Genomic DNA, 24,311 nt, shown 5'->3' on the forward strand with positions numbered 1-24,311 from the left:
GTTTAAAAAAACACTCAGAATCTTTCACTCTGGGTTTTTTCTTACAATTTTGCATCCAATTCCAAGCTGCTAAAACAGCAGAGTTATAGATGTTCCTGACATTCAGGTAGTTCTTTAACTAGTTTGAGCATATTCTTCAAAGTAGTAACTGAATAAAATGTGATATATTAAAACAAGTGATCTTGCTATGTCATGTTGAACGCTGTCTTTTGGGAACCTTTCACCGACAGTGACTGGGCTCATATTATACACATGATTTCACCCATTTGTCATGCCTTTATTAGTTCCACCTTCTTAAAACACTGAAAAGATGGAGCTGAAATCTTATTGGAGATTTCACAATACCTCTCGTAGCCTTTACACCAGAACACTGAAGTCATTAGTGTTCTTCACTATTAACAATAACATTTTTTATATCCTATTTGAATCTTTTCCTGCAGTTTTATTATCCTTTGTACATGCTCTCACACACCTCCAGGACTGATATTCTTCTGAATACTGCATAGTCACCAGCAATTTTAAGCATGCATAATTTCTAAAAACCACGTGTGTCATGACATCATATACTTTGAACTCACATTTACAAACCAAACCCAACTCCTGCTGGGTTACCCTGTTGCACATTTGTATAATACAAGCTGCTACTGTTTGCTCCTCAGAACCACCACTAGGGGGTATGTTATCCTCTATAAGCTCAAGCAACCTCGTACTCACCAAGAGCATTTCTCTTTTTAACCGTTGTACTCCAAACCCAGTGCAGGTCTTTCAACATTAACCTCCCGTTTTAAAAAAAGGCGAAAACAATGCAAGCTCTTCTGGGAAATGTAGTTATCCTGTAAAGGGGTTAAAGCCACGTCCTGTCAGAGCGAAGCAGACCGGAAAAACTACATTTCCAACAGTGCAACCTGGCCAGCTGACTGTTTGACGGCAGTCCCACAGCTGTAAAAGTTAGTTGGAGGGTGAGAAAGAAATAAACATTTAATAATCTCAGAGAAGAAGAGGGCTGGCGGTGATTTGAAGCAGCATGTCTGAATATCCGCCCTTCCAGTATGGCAAGTCTCGTTTCGACCAGGTACTTGCAGTTTTTATCTGATCATAAACAGATACACTTGTAACAAAATATATTTTTTGGACATAATTTGCGTGGCAAACAGACCACACCCACTCACCGTGTCAGCGTGTCTATGCGTGTGTGTGGTTAGATGCGCTGTCCCGCAGGCGGATTCTTAAACCCATATCAGGACCATTATACCATATCATATCTTATTGCGCTTTTGAAATGAAAGTCATACCATAACTTTAGGTGAAGCCTTGTGACTTTTAAAGCTGTATCCCAAAGGCTTTAGGTGAAGTTGGGCATTGAACGCATCACAAGAGCAAAGGTAAACTTGTAAAAATCTGTAATATACAGCTGGTCCATAAGTGTTTGGACAGCGACGCAGCTTTTTGTAGTTTAGCCTCTGCACACCACCTCTTGACTTAAAATCAAGATGTGATTAAGGTCAAGGCTTCCAGCTTCTATTCAAGGGGTTTAAAAAATAACTGTTCAGTGGTTGGTGTCAATCATTGTACAGGTGAAACCAAGATGAATTTGTACTACAGTGTGCAGGGAGGGGAAAGTATGGAGAAGGAGATAAACATGCCTCATTATCTGTCAGTCAGGGTGGAGGCAATGTTATGGCACGGTCATGTATGCTTGCCAGAGGAACCGGGTCACTAGTGTTTACTGATGACATGACTGCTGATAAAAGTAGCAGGATGAAATGTGAAGTATACAGGGATATACTCTGTGCTCCGATTCAGCACAAATGCTGCAAAACTGATCAGAAAGCGATTTACAGTGCAGAAAATCATCGAAAGCAGCGAGTCAGAGACACTGAATATTTTTCAATGATTCTAGACTTCAGAAAGTCACTGACTGCAAAGGATTTTCATCCAAGTATTAAAAACAGTCATTTTATTTCAAATTATGTTGATCCAACAAGCTTTTAGCTCCTGAAAAATATCTGTAATTGTTAAATAGTTCCTTGATTGCTTGATTTTAAATCCACTGTGGAGGCACACAGAGCTAAAACTGCAAAATACTGTGTTGTTGTTCAAATGCTTTTTGACCCTCACTGTATGTGCTAACAGAAAATATGCAGGTCAGCTGTTATCATACAGGTATCCCATGAGATATGCTTTTATTCCATCTTATGTTAGCCTTTTATATTTCAACCCTAGTGCCCTCAAAAGCGAATACACACAAGCCTGCACCTTCGAGGCTCTTTCAGAGAAATGTTTATTACTTTATCAGTTTGAACTGTACGACCTTCTTTTGGTGTCTGATTTTTTTATATGCCTCATTTAGATAAATGAGACATGTCATAAACGGCTCTCTATATGGGGTATAGCGGTTCAGCACCACAAGCCACATGTAACAAAAACCATCGCCCAGGTGAATCAGCAAAGTCTTAACAGAAAATGCAGATTTTTTGTGTAATACACTTTTTAGTCTGCTATAAATATACATTTACAGCAATTTATGGTATTTTTGTACACAAATATATTGAGTCAGTAAAAATGAAAAAGAAGAACATAAGACATAAGATGTATACACTCACCAGCCTCTTTATTAGGTACACCTGTCCAACTGCTGGTCAACACAAATATGTGATTAGCCCACATGCATTTTGCCATGTAGGCATGTTCTCTGCTCATAAACTAATTTTCTGAATGAGGACGAACGGTGATTTGAGTGCCAGGTGAGCTGGTCTGAGTATTTTAGTACTGGTTTGCTGGGAATTTTCTGTAGGGTTTACGACAATGTCCTGAAAAAGACCAAAGCCTAATCTCTTGTTCCAGAGGATGGTTATTTGTTTTGGTAGCTCTAATTTCTGTGCTTTCATAGTTTTTTAACCATCACTGAGGTGATTTGCATTTAACTCCAACTCTATTGGTCTAAGTTGGGGAGGTTTAGCCTTCTGTAATGGCTAGGTGTTATAAGTCTCCATCTGTACTCTGGTATAACGGTATGGCATGAACTGTGGAAAAATTGAATTTCCAGCATTCCCTATTTTGATCCTGTGAAATTATTATATGGAGATATTTTTTTGAATTTTCTTTTATAAAAACTGTTAAGTTTACTCCATTGAAAGTGGAATTTCAGACGAAGCTGAAATGTGGAAACCAACTCAAAAGGCTGCGTCTTCATAAATTAGGATCTGATACAACATAATGATAAGATTAAGCCCCTGTTACCCTTCCAGTAAAGCTGAGACAAGTCTGTTCCACTCGAGTATCGACTCAAACTGGTCAAACTGGAGTGGCACTGGTGAGTAATTGAATGTACCAGATTTAACAACTTTTCCCCTGTGCCATGTTTGTACAAACCATCCATATGTTCAGGAAGTCACGAGGCACAGCAGTGAGTCAGATACCAGATTTTCATCCAAATTAGCAGTTAGTGTAATTAAACTCCAGTTAGGGAGGGATAGGAGGCTTTCGAGGCTGCGTGGCGCGTTGCTGATTCCCCTAAATTATTCCTTATGCTCGGTTATGAATAAATTCTCGAAAGGTATTTCTGGCACAGTCATTATTAGAATTAATTGCAAAACGGTGTGAGTAGTTTCGGGTGTGCAAAAGATGCAGATAGGAAACAGTTTGTCTCTGGCATTAATGAGGAGGCTCCACCTGGCGTGTTTAAACAGCTGGCGAGCGGTAATATTGCTGTTTACTGGGCGACAGCTGGAATCTCCATGGCTCTTGATTCATAATCATGATTTGGCTGCGTAAAATTGATCAACAATTTATATGCAGACTGGGTGGAAAGTTGGACTTTTTGAACTTATACATTCCAGATCAGGATTTTTCCACTGATTATATATTTAAAGTTGCATCTGCAGTTTAATGTTTGGTCTTTAAATAAAAAAAACAATATTGCTAACAATTGCTTTGTATATGAATGAATGTGCATTTCGTTTGTCTCTCAGGACACGTTTTTTGGCCGGTTCAGGCACTTCTTGGACGTGATTGACCCCAGCACGCTCTTTGTGACAGAGGTAAACAAACCTTTGGATTTGTTACATGGATCACATGCGTCCTATCGGGGCTGCTTATTTACCAAGTTAGCCACAGTATCACAATATCTGCATACAAATGACATTAAACTCCATCAGATGATCTGTGATGGTGATCTTTAGAGAAGTCAGGTTTTATATAACCGCAGTGGTTTCCTAGCTGGGCTAAAACGGCAGCACAATAATCTTGTGGGATTCAACATTAGCCAAAATTTACTGAAGGAGGTGTTGAAGCAAAGGAAGAAAACCTCAAAGGTATACTTAAAATGAAGGATTCTCAGCTACTACCAGCAAATGTGCCACCTTTAGGTTACAGGATATTCTCTGTAAATGTTAGGCTGCTCTGCTCATTGCAACATTTCCACAGTTCTTGGTTGTGTTGTGGTAATTTTGCTCATGGAGCCATCACAGCTCTAGTGCTCTGGGTAATGAAGCTGTTAGTGGGTTCTTTGGTGACACTAATAGCTGCAGTACCTCCCGGGATGTGATGAGGTGTGGACATATGGGGCTGCTGGGAGGGGTGGAAAGTGCATATGCTTAGACACTCACCCACACCCACACTGATACACATGACACCTTGCTGGGCCAGGCATCGCCTCAACTTGCCCCTAATGCAGACAGTGGAACAGGGACAGCCCTGATTTGCCTTCGGTCGCACGCACACATGACCTCCTGTGCATACAGTAAAAAAAAAAAAAAAAGTGCACGGCTAACACTGACACGCACAATTACAGAAACGTGAACACACATACACACACAGATGGCGAGCTCATTAGAACAAATTGGTCCTCATGACCTTGTATTTTCCTCCATATTACACAATGATCACACCACAGTAAGCTCCTCATTACCTTTTAGGGAACTCATTTGTCACATGAAAATCAGCACGGAGGTTTTAGTAAAACATAATTATCACACATTGAGGCCTATAGCAGGAGGGCAAATACACATCTAAGCTGACATAGAGGCGAGAGTGGCCAGACTTGGTTTCACATTTTATTGACTCTCATGTTCCGTCACATCAGAAACGGCTGCGGGAGTGCGTCGAGCTGCTTGACCATTTCAAGCAAGGAACTCTGCCTCTGGGAGTGACGGATGCTCAGGTAAATATGCGTCAGCTTGAGTTGAAAACTCACATCAACATCAGTTTGTGAGAATTCAGCATCTGAAACGCTGCAAACCTTTCTGAAAAGCCTCTTCTGTGCAGTCTGACATGTGTCTCCTGCCCTTGAGTGGATTGTCTGTGCACTGCAGGCACTAACCGGCCTTTGAATGCTAAATCAAAAATAGCTGCTTTAATGTTTGTGCCAGGGAAATATTTATGGTATGAACGAGGTTTATATTGTTGCAACATTTTAATAATTAGTTTTTATTTACACCGTTGAAGCAACTTATTCGTTATTAGTTGTACAGTAATTTCTCTGCGAAGCAGACTCTATGAATATACTTAACCTTCTATTTTATCTAAGGAGGTATTTACAATCAATATTTTTAATTGTTTAAACGTTCAGATGAAATATTTAAATTTGAAATATCTGTTCTTTTCAAGTCTACTGCTTTTGCAATAGCTGATGTACTACAAACAATTTTAATTGTAAAAATAAACCAAATTTAGTCATTTTAATTCATTTAATTTCAACAATATTATTAACCGTACAGTCCTGTTAATAATTGCAAAATATAATAATTGAAATTTCATCATTTTTTTAATGTAATTTTTTATTTAATTTTCTTTTACATATTAAATTTGTAAACTATATTGTAGACAGACAAACTATCCCCCTTAAACGCAGAAGCATTGAAAGACTTTCTACTTTTTCTTATTTATTTTATTTTACAGCTTTGGCAAGCCCAGAAAATAAAGCAGGTAAGATTTCTCTGTTTTTGCTTACTTTGTCTATTAAGAGAAGCAGATGAAATACGATCCATCTCTATATAATGTCATTATTGGGTCCGATCTAAGTGAAACACTCCAATCAAAAGTAACGTCATTCGAAGCAGGTAAGGTTTGACTGGTGTTACGTGCTTATACCGCAAATATACCAAAGAGTGTACAAAAACAACATTAAAAAAGGCTTCCATGTTGAAGTAACTACATTAAAATTAGACACTGAAGCAGGCGAGCGGTTTTACCTCCAGTGTTAATTAGCTGGAAGTGCCAGCTCTGCAAGACGGCTGACAGTCGTTGAACTACAGGTGCAGCCGGTTAAAGTGGGGAAAAAATTATTTAAAGTTTTAATATCTATTTACAAACTGCCAACGTCCAACACTGCCAGAGATTTATATGTTTGATATTTATGCCTCACCTAAATAAAACTTAATTAATGTAATGAATTGATGAATTATTTAATGACTGTATTTTTAAGTGCAATGTCAGCACTGTGAAATTAGTTTTGTACTTTATTTGGCATTTTTTTCATTTAGATGCTGTTTAAATCTTATGACTTCCCACGTCCACCTTATTCATTTAAAATGTGCATTTTCATTGGAAAATTAAAAATTAAAAGCTGTCACATCTCAGTTTTTGCTCATATTGAACTCGACACTAAAATGTGTATTTAAGGATCTAATCAAACACTCTAAATACAGATGAACCAAAAGTATCCTCTCATCTTTAGAACTAATTTTCAAAACCACGGATGGGATGCAGTGGACTTTACGTTAAAGTATGTATCTTGTCGACATAAACTTGTCTTTGGGTCAGGTTTAATGTGTGTATAAAGGGCTGTTCAGGCAAATCTTAAGTAAGTAACTCTTCTTTTATCATTATGGTTGCTATTGCTTCCATTTCATGTGTAGGATATGCAGTTCAGTCTACATAAACAATTTCACACTCTGCAGGAATGAAACCAAATCCGGCTCAAACTGGGCTCCATATGAACACTGAAGGCTGGCTTACGTCCAGGTTTGTTTTTGTATGAGAACATGAAACAGTTGGTGCACTTGCAGGGTTTCAGGGTTGTCAACTGCCAAAAATCCCCAAAACCGACCTATCCTTCAGCATGGTGCTTGCCTTATTTATGTGCTTCTAAGGTTTATACTCTTTCTGAGTGTTAAAGACCTAGAACTCTTTGTGTAGTTTGTTAGATCATTATAGTTTAAACTAGTCTCCAGATTTTTCTTACTGCATCCCAAGTTCATTCAAGACTAAGAGGAAAATCTATATTCAGCCATGATAGTGGTATATCTATCACATGTACGTATGTGGTCTTTTACAAGTCGAAGCTTGGCTCCATGAGCCTGAGGAAGCAGTGTAATCGCTTTCGTTCTTTTCCAATCTGCAGATTTGATCAGTGTTAAGGCAGTGGGGGAAAGACACATCATCTGTCTTATCTACTTTGTAACAGTGGGAATAGCAAACTGACGGGATAATGTCTGGTGTAATTGCTTGAATATTTGTGTAGAATTGACAAAAAACATCCCACAATCCTTCTAAAATCATTTAAAAGTAAATGGGCTTTCTAAAGTTAGTCTCCTATTTGTCTAGAAATACCTGCCATAATTCATTTTGGCTGCTTCTGTCTCTTTATGTTATCCAAGATTCACTCAGTGACACTGGAATCATGGCTCTATGGTGGCCTTACCTAATGTTGCCGGTCCTTCCTGTGGTTCTTTATCACTTTGACGGTCTGGTTAAGTTGTTGTAATGTTGTAGAATGAATCTGAAACTGATCAAATGCTTTCTTGTGTGGTAGATGAGAAGGTAAACCTTGAAAATGCCTCGTACCTTAGTCTAGCTGAAAAGACTGCTGTTAAAATTTGCTCCCTGTTTCGGGGGAGTCAATTAAGCCATTGGATGTGGTTGCAACCAGTTCGTACATTCAGCTGACAGTGTGTGCAGGCAGTCTGCAGGATAAATTTCATTCACTAGACATCCCTTAACTGTCCATGAAAACTGCCTGGTTCAACTTTACTTTGTGTTTTAATATAAATTAGAAGATGATAGCATGCTAACATGCTAAAAACGATAGCTCTCGCTACCCAAACCATAACAGAAATTAGATTTGTTGTACATATTGTGTTAAATGTTAGGGTTGGGTTTCTACGGCACCCCACAATTGGTAATGACACTGGTGTTTCGTACTTTTATGCATCAGCATATTGTTATTCCAAGTATTTTACATTAGCATTAGCATGTTTAGCTTCTTAAAGGGAGCTTTTTCTGTGGTGAATACTTTTGGCTTGCTTTAAAGCGTTATACTGTATCTGACAACTCAGTCACTATTTTTCTTTTACTTGTGAAGATAACAACTTTTGTTGAATTTTGTTGAATTACTGCAAACATGTCAAACTGTTATATTTGTCAAAGAAGTAAGGTTATTTTTCAAAAGCTCCCCAAGTGCAATGCATTGTTCCTGAAATATGATTAAATGAGTGATGTAAATAAATAAGTAGATTAGCAATAACTGGTTAATCTATTGATTTGAAACCATTTTCTCAGTGGTTTTTATATATTCAAGTTAATATTAAATACCCTGAGCAGTAACTTTCTTTTAGTTATTTTCACAGCAGTACTCTCTTTATAAGTCATATGAACTGACTTAACCCAAATCATTCGGTGCTCATTACTGTCTGATTGTTATCATTATGCACTTATTACAGGCCATCATCCACCCCGACACAGGGGAGAAGATCCTCATGCCTTTTCGGATGTCAGGTAGCGTATCTAAGAGCGGAAACTTTGGAGTGGAGGGGAATCTCGGGGCTTTTAAGTGGTCCAATATGGAGGCGTCTTCACCTTAGAGACTGTCATGGCTCAACAGGGCTCTTCAGGTTGTCTCAGGCCTGGAAAAGGTCACGCTCAGCTGGGCGCTGATTAAAACCTCACTGCTGTGCTGACAGAGATCTACTTGGGGTTTGTGAAGAAGCAAATGCTAGCACTTTGGTTCAGTTTGAAAGCACCCTTTTTTGTAGGATGACCGTAGTGGAAGTGAGAACAAAGAAAAGAAGGAAAGGACAGAAGCAATTAACATGTTAGGACCAACATACCACATGAATGTCAGACCAATAGGAACTGGCCTCGTGATCCAAAGTTAGAAAGAAGAGAACAGTGTTTTTTGAAGGGCTTGGACATTTCTGCACAAAAGAATAGATTTATAGTAAATCTGAGAAAAAGGGTAGAGGCGAAATTGTAAGAGTGGTAATACTGATCATCTTTTACCAGGTTTTATCCCGTTTGGCACACCAGTGGTAAGAATGGTTTTCATAAACTCTGTTTTTCCAAAGCACACACTCATACAATACCAATGCTACAAATAATAATAATTTATTGATTTTCCTTTATGAAATTTTCCTTTCTTTCTTTCTTTCTTTCTTTCTTTCTTTGCAGGTTGTTGGCCTCCTTCTCCCTAATCAAACACTTGCATCTACCGTCTTCTGGCAGGTATTTCTTCGAAATTCATCTCTGGCGTAGTACAAGTTTGGTTTTCTAAATTACTTCACTTTGTAAACATGGCACCTATGCTGTAGGTAGTGCCTCAAGAAAAACAACGAATGAGCAAGTGTTGACTATGATGTGATTTTGTTTTGATAAAACTAAGAATGATCAGTTGTAAAGCTTGATTGATGGAAAATGCTTTAAAAAAGCAGAAACAATAATGAATAGAATAAATTAAGAATTAATTATAAGAAATCCGGGTGGTGTGACACAGAGGCTGCCACTGTTTAAATAACGGAGTCTCTTCTGTCACTGATTCTGCTCGTATGCTTGATAGAGCCAGTGGCTGAGCCTGTAGGTTTAGATGCTTCTTTTAGCTGATTTTAAATGCACAGGAGAATCACCTTGAATGAAACTTATTATTATCGCAGTTTATTACATCTTGCTATACTTTTCACTTTCCTCTCCTTTGTATGGCAGTGGTTGAACCAAAGTCACAATGCCTGTGTTAACTACAGCAACCGCAATGCCTCCAAGGTACTGTACCTGCATGGCATCCCAGCTGGCCCATTACTACACACATTACAAATGCCTTTTTCTGTTGCTCAGCTAAAGTGCTTTTATAATGTTGTCTCCTCTTGTTTTCTGCCACTTTAGCCAGCTCCAGCTTCCAAGTTCCTGCAGGGATACCTTGGGGCGGTTACCAGTGCAGTGTCCATTGCTGTAAGTCCCAGCAAATCTTGTGTTGACTTGTGTTGACTGATAAAGGAAAAACCAAAAAAGTAAAGCCTTCAACTTTGGCATGAGTGTTGATGTTGCATAGTTTTTCTACCAAAACAGTGCAACTTCCCTGCTGGCAACAAATGTTTGGAACACCACAAACCCAACAACCAGCTGATCCAAGTAATGTAAATGAGAAATCCATGATTTGTTGTGGACTAAAGACTCATTAACAACTATTTGCGGGATCTGTGTATGTGCTGTGTCTGAAAAAAATCTCTGATTATATCGGCCATTATAAAGGACTTTGAAAATCACCAAATAGTAGTATTAGTCTCATTCGACATCTAAGGATCCATCAGGTTAACTGATAATTCACTGAAACTAGGAACAATGTATAGAAGCAGGTCTTTGTAATCCCTTCATTACCTACAGATGGGAAAAAAAATGTCCAATCAGCCTCTTTTTTTTTTTTTTTGCAGATTATTTATTAATTTGTCTGTTACATACACTAAACGAAGGGTTCCTGTAACCACCTTGATAACCAGAAGAAAATATTGGTAATCTGGGCTTCTGTGCAGTTTCAGCATGTGGTCTTTCACCGCATTACTTCTTGAATTAAACACCAAATATCCAAAATGGCAAAATTTCAAATAAGGTGGATATCAACATAACTATTAAAAAAAGCAGACTTCATAATATCCCAATCACTTAGACCTCTCTTCTTACCTCTATGTCACCACAGAATAAAATGTCATAGGGGCGTAATACCCGTTCACACACCTGCCTGACACAACCCTTAGTGTGGACAAGGAGCTCCAACCAAGCCAATTACTGGTCCTGCTGGGTGTTCATCCGGCTGATGCCCTCAGGCTTGACAATGGCAGCAAGCACAGAAAGAAATTGCGGGGTGTCTGGAGTTTGGTACGACATCCCTGGAGGGGGGCAGGCACGCTCCAATTAAACGTCCGCTCTGGTGACGACCCCCCGCAGGGCTAGAGGGAGCTGGAGGATGAAGTGGCGTGGTGGTGTGTTATTTGAGCGAATATAGCCTTTTGAATGCACCAATCTGAAATGTTAAAACACTGCAAAGTTACGTTCATCAAATGTTTAAACACATTGCCCATAATTTTAGTCCACTTTCTCCCAGTGATCCTTTTTCTGATGCTTGTATGTTTAAGCCTGGTGGTGGCTGTTCTCGTGCTCTGCTCATCCCCTTTGAAAGAAAGAGCTCTGAATTCCAAATTTTCTGTGCTGGCTTTTCACACACACAGTGTCTGATCATATCATCTGTGTCTGGTTTATCTTCAGGTTGGGTTAAACGTTTTAATCCAGAGAGCGAGCCGCTTCAGCCCAACCACCAGGCTTTTGGTGCAGAGGTTCATCCCCTTCCCAGCAGTGGGTAAGTTAAATAAAAATGTAAAAAGTCAGGTGAGCTTCTCGTGGGACAGAGAAGGGTTAAGCCTAGGATGGACATTTAAAGTAAATGTCATAGCTTAGATATTTTTTAGTAATAGTAATAAAACAATTGGGGGTTTTATAGAAACAAATGAAACGCCTTTGGCTAACAGCTCTGCAATAATTGCTATTAAAAGGTATATTTAAAAAAGTGCACACACAAGCTGATTGTTTTCTTTTCCTTGCTCTTGATATATTATACCTTTTTATTTAAGCTGTTTTCTGATCACAATAATTCCCTGTATGAAAGCTAAATAGAGCGATTTTTGTCTCACGCCGCTCCCCTCCGCCCGCTCTCCTCTCTGCAGGCTTACCGTCGCGTTGACAGCCGGCTTTGTGTGTGCAGCCACAAAGCTGATTTTCATGCCACTCTCCCGCAAACACAATCACACCCAGGGGTATAGACCCGTGTCCCAGAATGCCCCGGGCTGCTGGCTCATAATTAAATTGTTTGCTTGCCCCCCCCTTTCCTTACCATGGCGGTTCTTCTAATTAAATCAACAGGTTTCTACAGCGCAGCCTTTGCCTGGTAATTGGCTGCTTGTTAGAACTCTGCTGCCGCAAACAAATTGGATAATTACCCTTAAAGTGGCGTCTATGTCAAGGCCTCATTTACCTGATTTCTGTTTGTTCATTGTTGTTCCTGTTGTTGTTTTGCTAGGCCAATATAAGAGGTAATTAAAATGGCTAATTGAAGCGAACGAAAGCAAAGGGCCGTTTGAATTTTCGCCCATTTGATTTTGTTTGCTTACTTAAGGCTAGATTTATTTGTAATAACCTAATCAAGCGGCGGCCTGTCATTCAATTAGATTATGAAGACCTTAACTGGAGGGAAAGCCACGCTGGCAGAAATTTAGGGGGTTAATTATTTGTTGTCTTATTTGTCATTATTTGTGATATTTAGAAAGTAATTATGTACAAAAAAAATTCTTGGATGTATTTCTGTGAGGGTACCACCAGTTATGAGATGATGATTAAAATGTACACAAATGTAATTATTTTAAATAATTACAAATGACAGGCAGATATTTCAACATTAAGCTGTGCAGATTTTGCATTTTATCAATTTAATTTAGTAATTACTTTGATGCTTTTATTTATGTGTTTAAGAGTTTCTATTTAACTGTAGTGTTTGTTCCTGTTTGTTCCTCGCCAAAACCCTGTCTGTCCCTTTTTGTTATTAACTGGTCTGGGTAAAAAAATCCCTTATAGGTAAAAAGAGTTATTTGCTCAGTCAATTGAATTCCCCTCACAAAGCGACCTGGCAGCCCTGCGGCCTTTAGTAGAGATAACTCTGAACGCTGTTGTCTTAAATTAAAAAGGCTCGGGGCAGCACCACTAAACTCTCTAAAATGAGTTTGTCTTATTCCTATTAGAGTCAAGAAGAAAGGTTAATCTATATTAACATACATTTGTGTTCATTTTAGTTTTCGTGAATAATCAGAGGGAAGCACCGCCGCTGTTTGTCAACCTGCCAGCCTTCGTGATTCTGTTCTCTGTGATCTGACTGTTGTGTGTGTCAGAGTCTCGCAGAGGCACGGCTTCAGTTTTCTGAACGCTGACACAATGACATGGCAATAATGTTCTTCATTTGAGGAGTGAGAAGAGTAAACAGGAGTTCAGTGTCTTCCACAGGGACACTCAGCGGTGGTAATTGGCAGTTTGGAGTTTTCATAACAATGTCAGTTCAGCCTGTTAGCTTCTTTTACAAGAGATGATTTTCCTTACAGGAGGGAACAAGGGCAAAAGCGATTTCTTAAGCTGTGGTGTTTTCTGACCTAATTGCATATCCTGATGTGTTAAAATGGACTGTAGATCAATGATAGGCTGCTCATCTAACATTATTGTGTAACCAAAAATGTGCAAATAACATGCAGTTGTAGATATTTAATGTAAATATGCAAACAGAAATTATTTATCTGTGTTATAGGTCTAGTGCCAATCCTTGAGTTAATGTAGTTAATAGGTTATTTCATTTGAAAGAATAGTCTTGTGCAAGTCTTGAGCCACGCTTCATTTCTTTATACCTTTTAAACGCGGTCTTGAGTAATAGGTGATTACCAGAGAGTCAACAGCTTGGCCTATTGCAGCATGGCGTGCAGTGTGACTTCAAAAGATTTGAGGAAACTGTGACAGGCCTAAAAAATGTCTACAGCTGATTAACAGTATCTGAAAATGATATCCTTAAGAAATAGGAAAAAATCCAGCAAAGGGTTCACACAGGACCTGAGTGATACAGCCAACGCGTCAGCTGATCCATGTGTCAGTGAAAGAAGGGTGGCTGTCATTGTTCTTATGGAACGTAAACAAGGAGAACAGGCTGAAGTATGCCAAACTGAACAAGAACTGGACTGAAAGTTGGTGGCAACAGGTCTTATGGAGTGATGAAAGCAATTTTTAAGTCTGATTCAAGTCATTGTCAGTGTGGACGGAGGAGATTGAGAGAAAAGTACAACAGTGAGTGTCTGTAGCCATCTGTGAAGCACGGCGGAGGCTCTGCCAAGCTTTGGGGCTACAGTCAGTGGGGAGAGTGCCTAAGAGAGTTCAGCCTGTGTTGGAGAATAAATGATGTCACACCAAATACTTACTTTTAAATGTCATTAGAATTGTACAAACTCTGTTTTTGCCTAATATACTGTATTTCTGTGTATATTTGCACATGTTTGCATGTACACACTGCAGTTATTTCCTACTTTTCTAGCAAAAAAGAAACAAATAAGTGATGACTCGAGCCTTATGATATAATTTGAAAGAAACATAATGTACGGGTATTGCAAGTTTCTTTTTTTTAATCAATCTGTGTGTTAAAGTATTATTATTTCTTGCTGGCAGCTGAGTGTCCTTGCAGTTTTACTGCCTTGCTGCCAGTTCTATAGTTAGTTTTATGCTGATTCTTACATTACAACATTTTGGACAAATGATGATTTTTCACTTCATGATAAAAAGTTAAAGGCTCATCAAAGTTATTGTAGCGCATCAGGGTCTGTAGTAAATTTAATGTCAGTCCAGATTTTTAAATATATTTCACAAGAAAACAAAAGGTCACGCTCGTAGAAATCCAAGAGGAAAAGTCAGCGCCAGAGGTTAGTCACTCTGAATTTCATCAAAGTGGTGGACCAGCCATATGACCCATTGACTGATATTACCATCCTTAGAGCCAAGAAGCTTCATTATTTTTGAGCAAATATTTAATAATCACAGGACACTGATGTGGCGTTTACATCTTGAAAAAGAATATGTGCAACTTCTGAATCCATCCATGCAGTTCAGAACAAACAAAGTTTAGTCCTTCATCCTTATAGGACTTATAAAAGGAAATCAAACCTCCCTTTTCCAGTGGGCGTCTTCATAGAAAACCTGTTTATCAGTTAGTAGACTGATTACTTTTAAGGCTGTCAAAACGGTGCTTTTTAAAAAAAAACCTTTTCTATCTCTGTCCATAACATCACGATTTCCTCATTCCAAATATGACTGTATGTTACATTCCTAGTGGCAGTGGCACGTTTCCCTTTGATCTTAAAAAACTTTCTTTTGTCTTCACAGCGAGTGCAAATGTCTGCAACGTGGTGCTCATGAGACACTCTGAGCTGTCAGAGGGCATCAGCGTGCTCGACAACAACGGCGACGTGGTGGGAACATCAAAAGTAGCTGCCAGGCATGTATGTCCTCAGCTCTGAAAATTAAATGGATCATGTTATTGGTTTTGCTGTTTAGCAACATATGCACTATAATGCTTTTAAATGGCAAACAATTTAAAGTTTTAGTGTTTTGCTTTCACACGTCAGTATTCGTGCATTTAAACACTTAAATGATTGCATTGTTTCCCAGATTCAAAGCAAATTTATTTGTATTTTTTAATATTCCTGGTTTATGTTTTCTTATGCAGGCTCTCTTGGAGACGGCCCTGACCAGAGTAGTCATGCCCATGCCAATCCTGGTGCTTCCTCCCCTGATCATGTCTGCACTGGAAAAGTAAGAAACACTTCTCCACTTAGTTTAGCCATTGTGTGTTTCCACCTGTTCAGCTGCTGTTTAACACAAGACACCCTGCAGAAGTTCAAATCCAGCATCAGAATTGTTAAGAGAAGTGATTCTTGATGATGCAGAGGCCACTCCGAGTATTTCAGAAACAGCTGATCTGCTGCCATTTCAGTGCCAATCAATTCCTGCTACAGCTTTCGAATGGTAGGATCCCACCTGCCTTATATAAATGTTTCAGGCTGGTGGTGGTGTAATGGTATTTGGGGTGTTTTCTTGGCAGACTTGTTTAAAAGCCACAGCCTACACAGCAGTATTGTTGATGACCTTCCCGTTCCCAGGATCCAGGAGGATAACCCAAAGCTCAAATCATCTGAGACTGGCTTCTTGAATATGAATGGGATATTTGCATTTCGGACATGCAGCTGCCTAATCTGCAGCACCTGTGTGATGCTGTCATGTCAATATGTCTGGAATGTTTCCAGCGTCTTGTTGAATCTCTGCCATGAAGAATTAAGACCATTCTGAAGGCAAAACGGGAACCAACCCGATACTAGCACCGATTGGTGCACCTAATAAAGCTATCCTGTGAATGTATCGGACGACTGAAGGCAGAAAGATGTTGATGCCGTTTAGATGTTTGGATTTTCTGATTCCTTATCGTCTGTCTTAAAGTGTGCTGTTGAGATCCATCGCTTTTATATCCACAAAAACAGGATAACAGTAGAAGAACCACACTGTTCCTGATCAAATAAAGAATTCCCTGCAATGTCTTTCAAATGAAAATATAATCTTGACTTTCAATGGAAAGTTGACTCCTCTGGCTTTTTATGCTATTAATTGTAGATTGTGTCTGTTGGAACTGCTGATGTTGACCTCTGTTGTGTGTACGAGTAGTGAGGTTGTGCTCTGCACTTTAAATGCATTCCTTAATATGCATTTCATTTTGATATGAATAGTTTTTTTTAGGAAAAGAAGACTAAACAGCCAGTGTTTGCAGCAGGAAAATAACTCATTTAATTAAGTCTTAATGGAGAGAACCACTGTCTTTATCAAACTCCATAAACTATTTTTTAAAGAGGCTGATTATGCTGTTATGGCGGTAATGAAGGAGGTGAAAGTTTCATGAGTTAGAATAATTCAAGGATCCAGCTGTCTTCTAATTAAATTACCACAAATTAATTATAAAGCCGTCCAATTTTTGTTCAAGAAAAGAATATTTGTGATTCTCTCGTTATCTACTTGGCTGTTGTTTAATACTGATTCGATACCGCACATCAGCTCTACTGGTTCAGCGTTGTGTGCGATGACGGTAACGGTGCCTTAATGACAAAGGGTGTTTATGCAGATGCCCGTTGATCGATGGCGCGACTGTGCCTGTGGTGCAGCGAGGAATGCAGCCGTCTCTGCAGATCCTTGACAGCACTTGTCTAGACCTCTCAGAGTGGGCGGGCTCAGTCGGTGGGGCCGACTGCCCAGGTGTGTTTGGGATTCCTGGCAGCTGAATGACTGAACCGTCAGCGAGAGAGAAAGCAGCGGTGGGGTGAGCGTAGATCTCCGAGGGTTGGCTGCAGCGCTGCTCAGCCGTCCTCCACATCAGCTCGCCTTCACTGGCTCTCAATGGAGCGAGAACAAGGGGATGGAGACACGTCCCCGGGCGGCCCCTCAGTGATGGATTACACTGCTGAGAACAGATACACGGGGAGTGACTGCAGGTTCTGGCCTTCATGTGCTTCAGTAGCTGTGAGGGGGTGCAGTGAATTCTGGACTTTCATCTGTTTATTTATTTAAGTCCCAGACTACATTAATCTGCAATGGGAATTTCCATTTGGTGTAAGATACCCAGGTTACCTGATTCAGAGTCAGGTTTACTGTTTCAGCATTTAAATTCTAAGTCAGGTGTTATTTATAACAATTTAATAATATAAATGATAGTATATTTCCTGCAGTAGCAGTAGCGAGACTGTTTAGATAAACACAATGGTCAAAACTGGCCATGTTAAGGCTCTTTCATATTGAAATATGACACCAAAGATATTGCTAAAAATAGACATGCTCACCATTATTTTTTCCTTTTTTTGTAACATTTGTGAAAAGTCTGTATTACACAACCCCTCTTGACACATGTTTGCACGCTTCTTTCTGCTCTAACTGGCCAACATGTCAAAATAAATCAAATGATGGCTCGGCAGAAGCGAACGAGTGAATAAAAATGAACCGTTTGGCTTTCAGGAATTCATTTTTAATAAATGGGAACACATTTGGGCACATTTTGGGCAAACTCTAGGACACTTGTATAATAAAAATAAACAATATAAATATGATATCCTAGATTTAGTAATTTAGAAATTGTTTCTGTTAGTCCCCATTAAAGGGGGGGAAACAGTTGTAGTTGATTATGTGTTAATTTCTGATGCTTTTATTTGCTGTTTCATTTCACAGTAATGCACTTGGTTATAAGTAGAACGACTAACAATATTAAATTTGATTCTGATGCTGCTTTTTTATTTTTATTTCCTCCATCATCATCTAGTGCTGTGTTTCGCCACAGGTCAGCAGGGGACAGTCTAACAGCCAGTTTGATCATGGTAACAGGGAGACACAGGTCCATGTAAACAGTTCAACCTGGGTAAGACCTTGACCAAAATATGGCCACTAGCCAGGTTGTAGTCAGATCCCGTGAATGCAGTATTACATTAAATATCACTGATTTTGGTTGGTTTCAGGTTTTTTACCTGAGCAAAAAGGGTTTTTAAATTTTGCACATGAGCCCAAATCCAAGTTCCTGTCACGTCTCACATACCTTGCAACTTTTCTCCCGTTGACTTTTTTTTGTTAAAAATGCAGTTTTCCACGTGTGTGTATCTGCACATGTGTGTGTATGCGCGTGCGTGTGTGTGCACGGAGCCTAATTAAACCATGGCAGCCATATGTGTTAATGAGCTCTCTCATTAGGCAGTAGCTCTCCTCGTTAGGGGGAGAGGCGTCGCTAGCGGTGGAGAGACAGAGCGGCTCTTTCTCAAGCTCCTGCTGAGCTTCGCTGTCCCGCTCAATGTAGAGGGGGATTATCCTAGTGGAGGGTTAGCGAGGAGAGAGAGGAGAAACATATTTCATTCGTTTGATTTATTAAATGCCCTTAAAAAAAATTAACATGCATTTGTTTTCTTTAGCTCATGGGAATACATTTTTGAAACCTTTTGCAAAATGTTAGCAAAGGATCATGCGGTTCAGTTTTAACTGCATAAATGGTGATTAAAGGCTTGTTTAAGCTAAACATGTGTAACGACGGAGTGGACAGCTGACAGTGTGTGTGAAATCAAAATGTTTTGATCTGCTCACCTGCTGATCCACGTGAGGTTTATCAGGTCCTGACAAATGACTTTCTTGCCGGGGTTTATTTAGCTTAACTGCACTGAATTAACTTCGGTGATGAATGGTGTGGAAAAGTAGCCTGCCTAGTGCTGCATGGGTCTTGTGCTGACTGGCACCTGAACAGGGCTGGAGACTCCGTCAATGTCTTGGGTGTTTGTCATGTTCCTTTCTTAAGCACATTTTGCTGGGACCCTGGCCAGAACCTAAAGTTTTCAACAGAAGATTATAAATATAACAAGATGATCCAGCTTTTATTCACCTTTATTTTAAAATGTGTAGCTGGTTGGTCCCTAAACACTCATAGCATATGTGTGTTTGTTGACTATATATGCAGCCCAGGCTATGTTGCACTGTGTTGTGTGTGAGAACCTGTTGCTTTTGCCCATGGTCTGGGTGTATGGCTGACAACTGACTTGTTTCTTCTTCTCTGTTTCCCGTCAGGCTCCCTCTCCTGCAGAGACAAAAGAGGCTCGTCCTGCCTGTCCACAGTCTCGTGTGTCTCGCTGCCTTCAGCCTGGCTCTGCCGCTTGCCATCAGTTTGTTTCCACAGATGTCGCAGGTACTTCATGCCCAATTCTTTTTCTCTTAAGGAGCATGCAGTTGGAGACATAATTATTTGATCCCCTGCTAAATTTGTAAGTTTGCTCACAAAGAAGTGAACAGGCTAATCTTTATGGTCGTTTTATTTTAATTGAGAGAGACGAACTATCAACCAGAGTCACTTGCTTGTTGCCTTGGGGGTATGTTTTGAGGTCTGATGGAAGATCCATCCATGACCCAATTTAATTTTAGTGTTCTGGCCGAGAGAAGGAGGTTCTCAGGCAAGATATCATGGTACTGAGGAAGCCGTCTTGTAAACTACGCAGAAAAATAGCCCCAAAGCATAATGTTTCCACCTTGACTGTGGGGATGATGTTCTTTGGGTCATACTCTGCATTTCTCTTCCTCCAAAGATTTTTGGAACTGTGTTATCAATGGTGTTCTTGGTGACCGTGGTCCCAACTGCCTTCAGATCATTAACAACCTCCTCCGGTGTAGTTTTGTGCTGATCCACCACCGTTCTCATGATCATCCTCATCCTATGAGCCAAGATCTTGCATGGAGCTCCAAACCGAGACTGACTGATGGTCATTTTATATTTCTTCCTTTGATTTTCTCTCTCTGCATTAAAATGAAAATACCATAAAAAAGACAGTTCATTTATTTTGAAGTGAGCATACTTACAAGTTCATCAGGAGATCAAATAATCATTTCCCCCGCTGTAATTTTTCAACATTGAATAAAACAGAACAGACTTAAGCAGGGCTTTATATTGGGTCTTCTAAAATTGCAGATATGCTGGATGTGTGTTCGAGCATATGTGTCTAAATTATGAATGTTTGAGTCTCTGCGGTGGCACAGTTTTTGTTCTCCTGCCTAATGCTCGGATGCTCATGCTCAGTCCTGAGATTTTGTTCATTGCAAACACAGAGCTGCAAATGTAAAGCCTCAGGTTGAATGATGATGTCGGTGACCAGCGTCTCCTGACCTCTCCAGTATTTCCCATTGAGCTGTGCACCAGCGCTGTCCTAATGAGGCGCCGCCCTCTGAGACTCAACCTGCTCTGTTATGATCTGCCCAGAGCCACCATTGCCTTTATTCACCGCCACTGATGCCATCCAGACTAGCGGGCTGAGATCTAACTTTAGCCTTATTGCCTCAGTATGTATCATTCTACTCATTAAACGGCAATGGCACAATTATGTTTTTCCACTCCATCTCCCTCTCTCTTTGTCTCCTCTCTGCCAAATGACTTGCTGACACAAGCCAACCAGCTCTGGCTTTAAAATGTTTAGGATTTAATTACCACTTGAAATAGCTCAGACAGCCATATGGCAAAAAACTTCAGACATATGTGCCGCCAACAGTCCTGTGAAAAGCTGCCTCCAGTTCCACAGAGGGGCCTGTTTTTTTTTTTTCTTCTCACAAGTCCTTTTTGCACTTTCACAAGGATAGCAGATGAAAAAAAAAAGGGAAAAAAAAAAGATCTCCCCAAAAAGCAACATGAATGCCCCACTCTCTTGGACCCCCCGCCTACTCAATTTGTCCCACTTCCCCATTTCACACCTACCAAGATGTCTGATTAGGATTCTGCCTCCAACTCCAACAGCCATCTGTCTCTGGTTCAAATATTAGGTGATGCAAACCTCAAATTAGACTTTAATCTGGCAAATTGGCTCTTTTTGCACATTAGCAGTAAATACAGAACATTTAAAGCCTTTGAGAATTACAGTCAGTTTCCAGTCTCTATGCAGCGGTTCGTGTCGGTGATATACGGTTGCATGTACAGCAGCACATACTGCATCGAAGCTGTTATATCTGACGATTTGTGCGAAATATTTCCATTTGCACTACTGACCTTTTCTGTCCTGCTTTGGTTTCCCACAGATCAGTGTAGATCAGCTGGAGCCAGAGATCGCCATGGCAACCGACTGTAAGATTGTGACATACAATAAAGGACTTTGAGTGATCGCTACCAAAACTGAAATGTGAAGAAAGGACGCGCAGCCCGTCGTGGCTCGAGCCGCCCCGACGCTGCCAGGGAATTAATTGTGTCAAATTTGGCTGCTGCTGCAGTGGCTTTAGCACACGTTTGGACAACAACAGCTGATACGAAGAATCAGCAGCAACAGTGATAAGAAAATATGTATCACAACACGAGGAGACAAAGCCAAACAAGTGCATTTTGAGGGTAACAGCCCAGTTAGGCTGATTAATTAGGTTAGCTTGCTTGGTTCCTTGAGGCTTTTTCCACAACGAGCAGACCGCTAACCATAGATCAAAGATGGGCAAATTAAAATGTCTGGACAAATAAATGTGTAAACTGTGAATGAAATGAAGATACAAATGCTTCCCGCCTTTTTTTGTTTTGTTTTTGACCCTTCAATATGAGTCAGTACCTTCCTGTGACCCAAGGCGATGTATGTCTATAACCTGGAAGTATTTCAATCAAAGTGGAAATAAGAAAGCAGCCAAGATCAATCTTTTTGAATCTGAATGATTATTTTTGCTCTCTTGGGGTGCTGTGACTCACGTTCGCAACTACTGATTTATGTATTTTTAAAGTAGCTCTGCTGTGAATTGCGTTTCTCTGGTGTCTGCACAACAAATATATACACAGCCTGATTGTGTTTGTTTAAGTTTCCTTGCATCTCAATGAGCCAAGTCTTCCCTGTGACCACTATCCGCTTTAAATTCCTCCAGTGAAAGAGTGACTCAGTTTCTAATGAAAAAGTTGCAGTTTTGGTTCAGAGTGAAAACCAGAACATTATAATTAAGCAAATATTGCAAAAGCATAAATAAATACACAATTGTGACATTTTATTTCCAAATTGTTTCTTTTATTAGTCTTATAACCAGAGACTTCTCTCTCGCTCTCTCTCTTTGTGTACATATTCATGCTCGATTTATCTAAACATTCTCAAAGTATTAAGATGGTTTGCTGTGATGTGTGTGATTAGTATGTTTGCCCGGTTGCTGAGGGAACACAGCACAGTAGGCTGCACTCCAGCGTAATTCAACAAGAAGCCACATGCAGGATCAGTGGAGGTTGCTGGGTGTGAGTTATGGCACACAACCAGGGTGAGATGAATAAATGGAAACAAAACCCCATTCATAACGACGCACATCTCTCACCAAGTTATTGTCATCAGATTTATTTCTGGCCTGTTAACTGTAATGTCATCTGATGTTACAGAGCACCATGTTGTAGCTTTTGAGCTAGTAATTTAAATTGTAATCCACAGTGGATTTATCAGCATCTGTCTGATTAATCCAGAGGGGGGGGGGGGTTGGTTGGGTATCAATTGTGTGTCTCTTGTAGGTGAGTATGTGAAACCTTTGAGGAAGATTATAAACTGGTAATCAAAAGGTATTGGGTTTTTTTTTTTTAACAGAACTTGAACGATATTGATATTTGTTGGCTGATATTTGCATATCATAAAGCTGTGGAAAACATATGTTGCAGAAAATGTCATTAATTTTTATTATTATTTTTTTTTTAAGAAGGCCACAATTCATTAAAATCATGTGATTTGAGAAATTGTGCCATAGTTTGTCCAGCAGAGTGGTTCCACCGCCATAGCTTATCCAACAGCTGAGACGTTTATAATGCAGGATCAAGGCGTCCCATCACCGGAAGCTGCTTACTAGCTTTGTAATATCTCACTGAAATTCAGTAAATTTATTTTTTAAATTTAACATTAAAATAAAAACAATAAAATAGCCATAAAATAACAAAAATAAAAATTGCTTAACGTGGTTACGGTGATATATTGCATTTATTTATTTCTAATTACATCCACTAAATCTATGTTGAATAATATTTTTCAGCCAGCAAATGTTTTTCAGCGTCATCTCTAAAGGTGCTGTGGGTTGTGCCCTATAATTTCAGTTTTTCAGCTATACTTTGAGCTCCATGTAAATGCTACCAGGGCATAGTTAGCAGCATTCTTTCAGTAATTAGACGTGTAATTCTGTGTGTGCGTTGCACTGCATGATTTATCACTCAACGAGGAATTTTAAAGTCAGTGTAATTTGTACGTTTTACTGAGAAAACACAAAGCTGCAATCATCCCCCAGAAAGCAAGTAATGAGAAAATCCTGATTAAACCCACAGTGATTCGGTCGAGTTTTCTAACACCTTTGCAGCAACAACAGCAGCAGCAGCTCCTAACCCTACACGTCTGGAGAGACACTTGTTATTCACGCTGGTTTCCTGCTCTCATCCTAAACTCTCCCTTCTGCTGACTAAGGCGACAGGAGACCGGGCGTTTAGGGAGATGAGCTTGATTTTTGCCTTTAATTGTTTTCCTAACAGACGACTTAGAGGTGCAGCTCGCGTTAATTGCGCTGACCTTATAGCTAATCAAGATGTGATTGGGCTTAAGCAACCCGCTCACCGTCAAGACAGCTTTTAGTGTCAGTGAGCTACTGTACTGTTTAAAAATAAGCCCATTTGATTGTGTTTGTTTAGATGATTGGAAACCGTCAATGTCTCTTACAATGTATTTGCACCTGCAGTGAGTATAGGATATCCTGGAACTCAAAACAAAACATATGGCCCCTTTACACCTCCAGATGTCTGATGTATTGTGCACCGCTGTTAAAAAAAAACAAGAAAAAAGTGAGCACTACTGCAGTGCATTTTACTCGTACGTCTCCGTGCCTCTTAGCTTACAAAACAAGTCATCAGGGTCAGCCGTCAGGGCTCATCTCTAAAGCCTCGGGGTCATTAGGCAGAGGCTCCTTCCGTTTCCTTTGACAGGTGATTACTGTGGCAGTTGGTGAAAAGGCTTCTGCACAATGCC

At 39.8% G+C, this 24,311-nt stretch overlaps 1 protein-coding gene across 5 annotated transcripts; it reads left to right on the forward strand.

The window, feature by feature from the left end:
* Positions 1-128: 128 nt before the first annotated feature.
* sfxn5a (sideroflexin 5a) lies at positions 129-22,326 on the forward strand. Of its 5 annotated transcripts, none has more exons than XM_040042353.1 (15): positions 1,118-1,382; positions 3,972-4,040; positions 5,084-5,161; positions 5,899-6,724; positions 6,900-6,963; positions 8,661-8,715; positions 9,223-9,248; positions 9,388-9,441; positions 9,916-9,972; positions 10,093-10,158; positions 11,467-11,557; positions 15,157-15,272; positions 15,500-15,585; positions 19,405-19,522; positions 21,391-22,326. In XM_040042353.1, exons 6-15 carry the CDS (start codon positions 8,697-8,699, stop codon positions 21,466-21,468), a joined length of 711 nt encoding a protein of 236 aa, XP_039898287.1. In that variant the 5' UTR covers positions 1,118-1,382; positions 3,972-4,040; positions 5,084-5,161; positions 5,899-6,724; positions 6,900-6,963; positions 8,661-8,696; the 3' UTR covers positions 21,469-22,326. The 5 variants fall into 5 exon arrangements, with proteins under 5 accessions (XP_039898284.1, XP_039898287.1, XP_039898288.1 ...); XM_040042354.1 differs by having other exon boundaries at positions 5,899-5,925; XM_040042350.1 differs by lacking the exons at positions 1,118-1,382; positions 6,900-6,963 and adding an exon at positions 129-1,072 and having other exon boundaries at positions 5,899-5,925.
* Positions 22,327-24,311: the final 1,985 nt, after the last annotated feature.

This window comes from Simochromis diagramma, unplaced genomic scaffold (assembly GCF_900408965.1).
Source record: "Simochromis diagramma unplaced genomic scaffold, fSimDia1.1 OVJJ01000304.1, whole genome shotgun sequence".
In the NCBI taxonomy this organism is placed as follows: Eukaryota; Metazoa; Chordata; class Actinopteri; order Cichliformes; family Cichlidae; genus Simochromis; species Simochromis diagramma.

What these genes read in the sequence shown, in the direction of transcription:
- sfxn5a (XM_040042350.1), top strand. Translation starts at nt 1,025, where the DNA reads ATGTCTGAATATCCGCCCTTCCAGTATGGCAAGTCTCGTTTCGACCAG. An exon ending in CATCTACCGTCTTCTGGCAG is followed by an intron (nt 9,442 to 9,915) that starts GTATTTCTTCGA and finishes TTTGTATGGCAG; the next exon opens with TGGTTGAACCAAAGTCACAA. An exon ending in TGTTTCCACAGATGTCGCAG is followed by an intron (nt 19,523 to 21,390) that starts GTACTTCATGCC and finishes GGTTTCCCACAG; the next exon opens with ATCAGTGTAGATCAGCTGGA.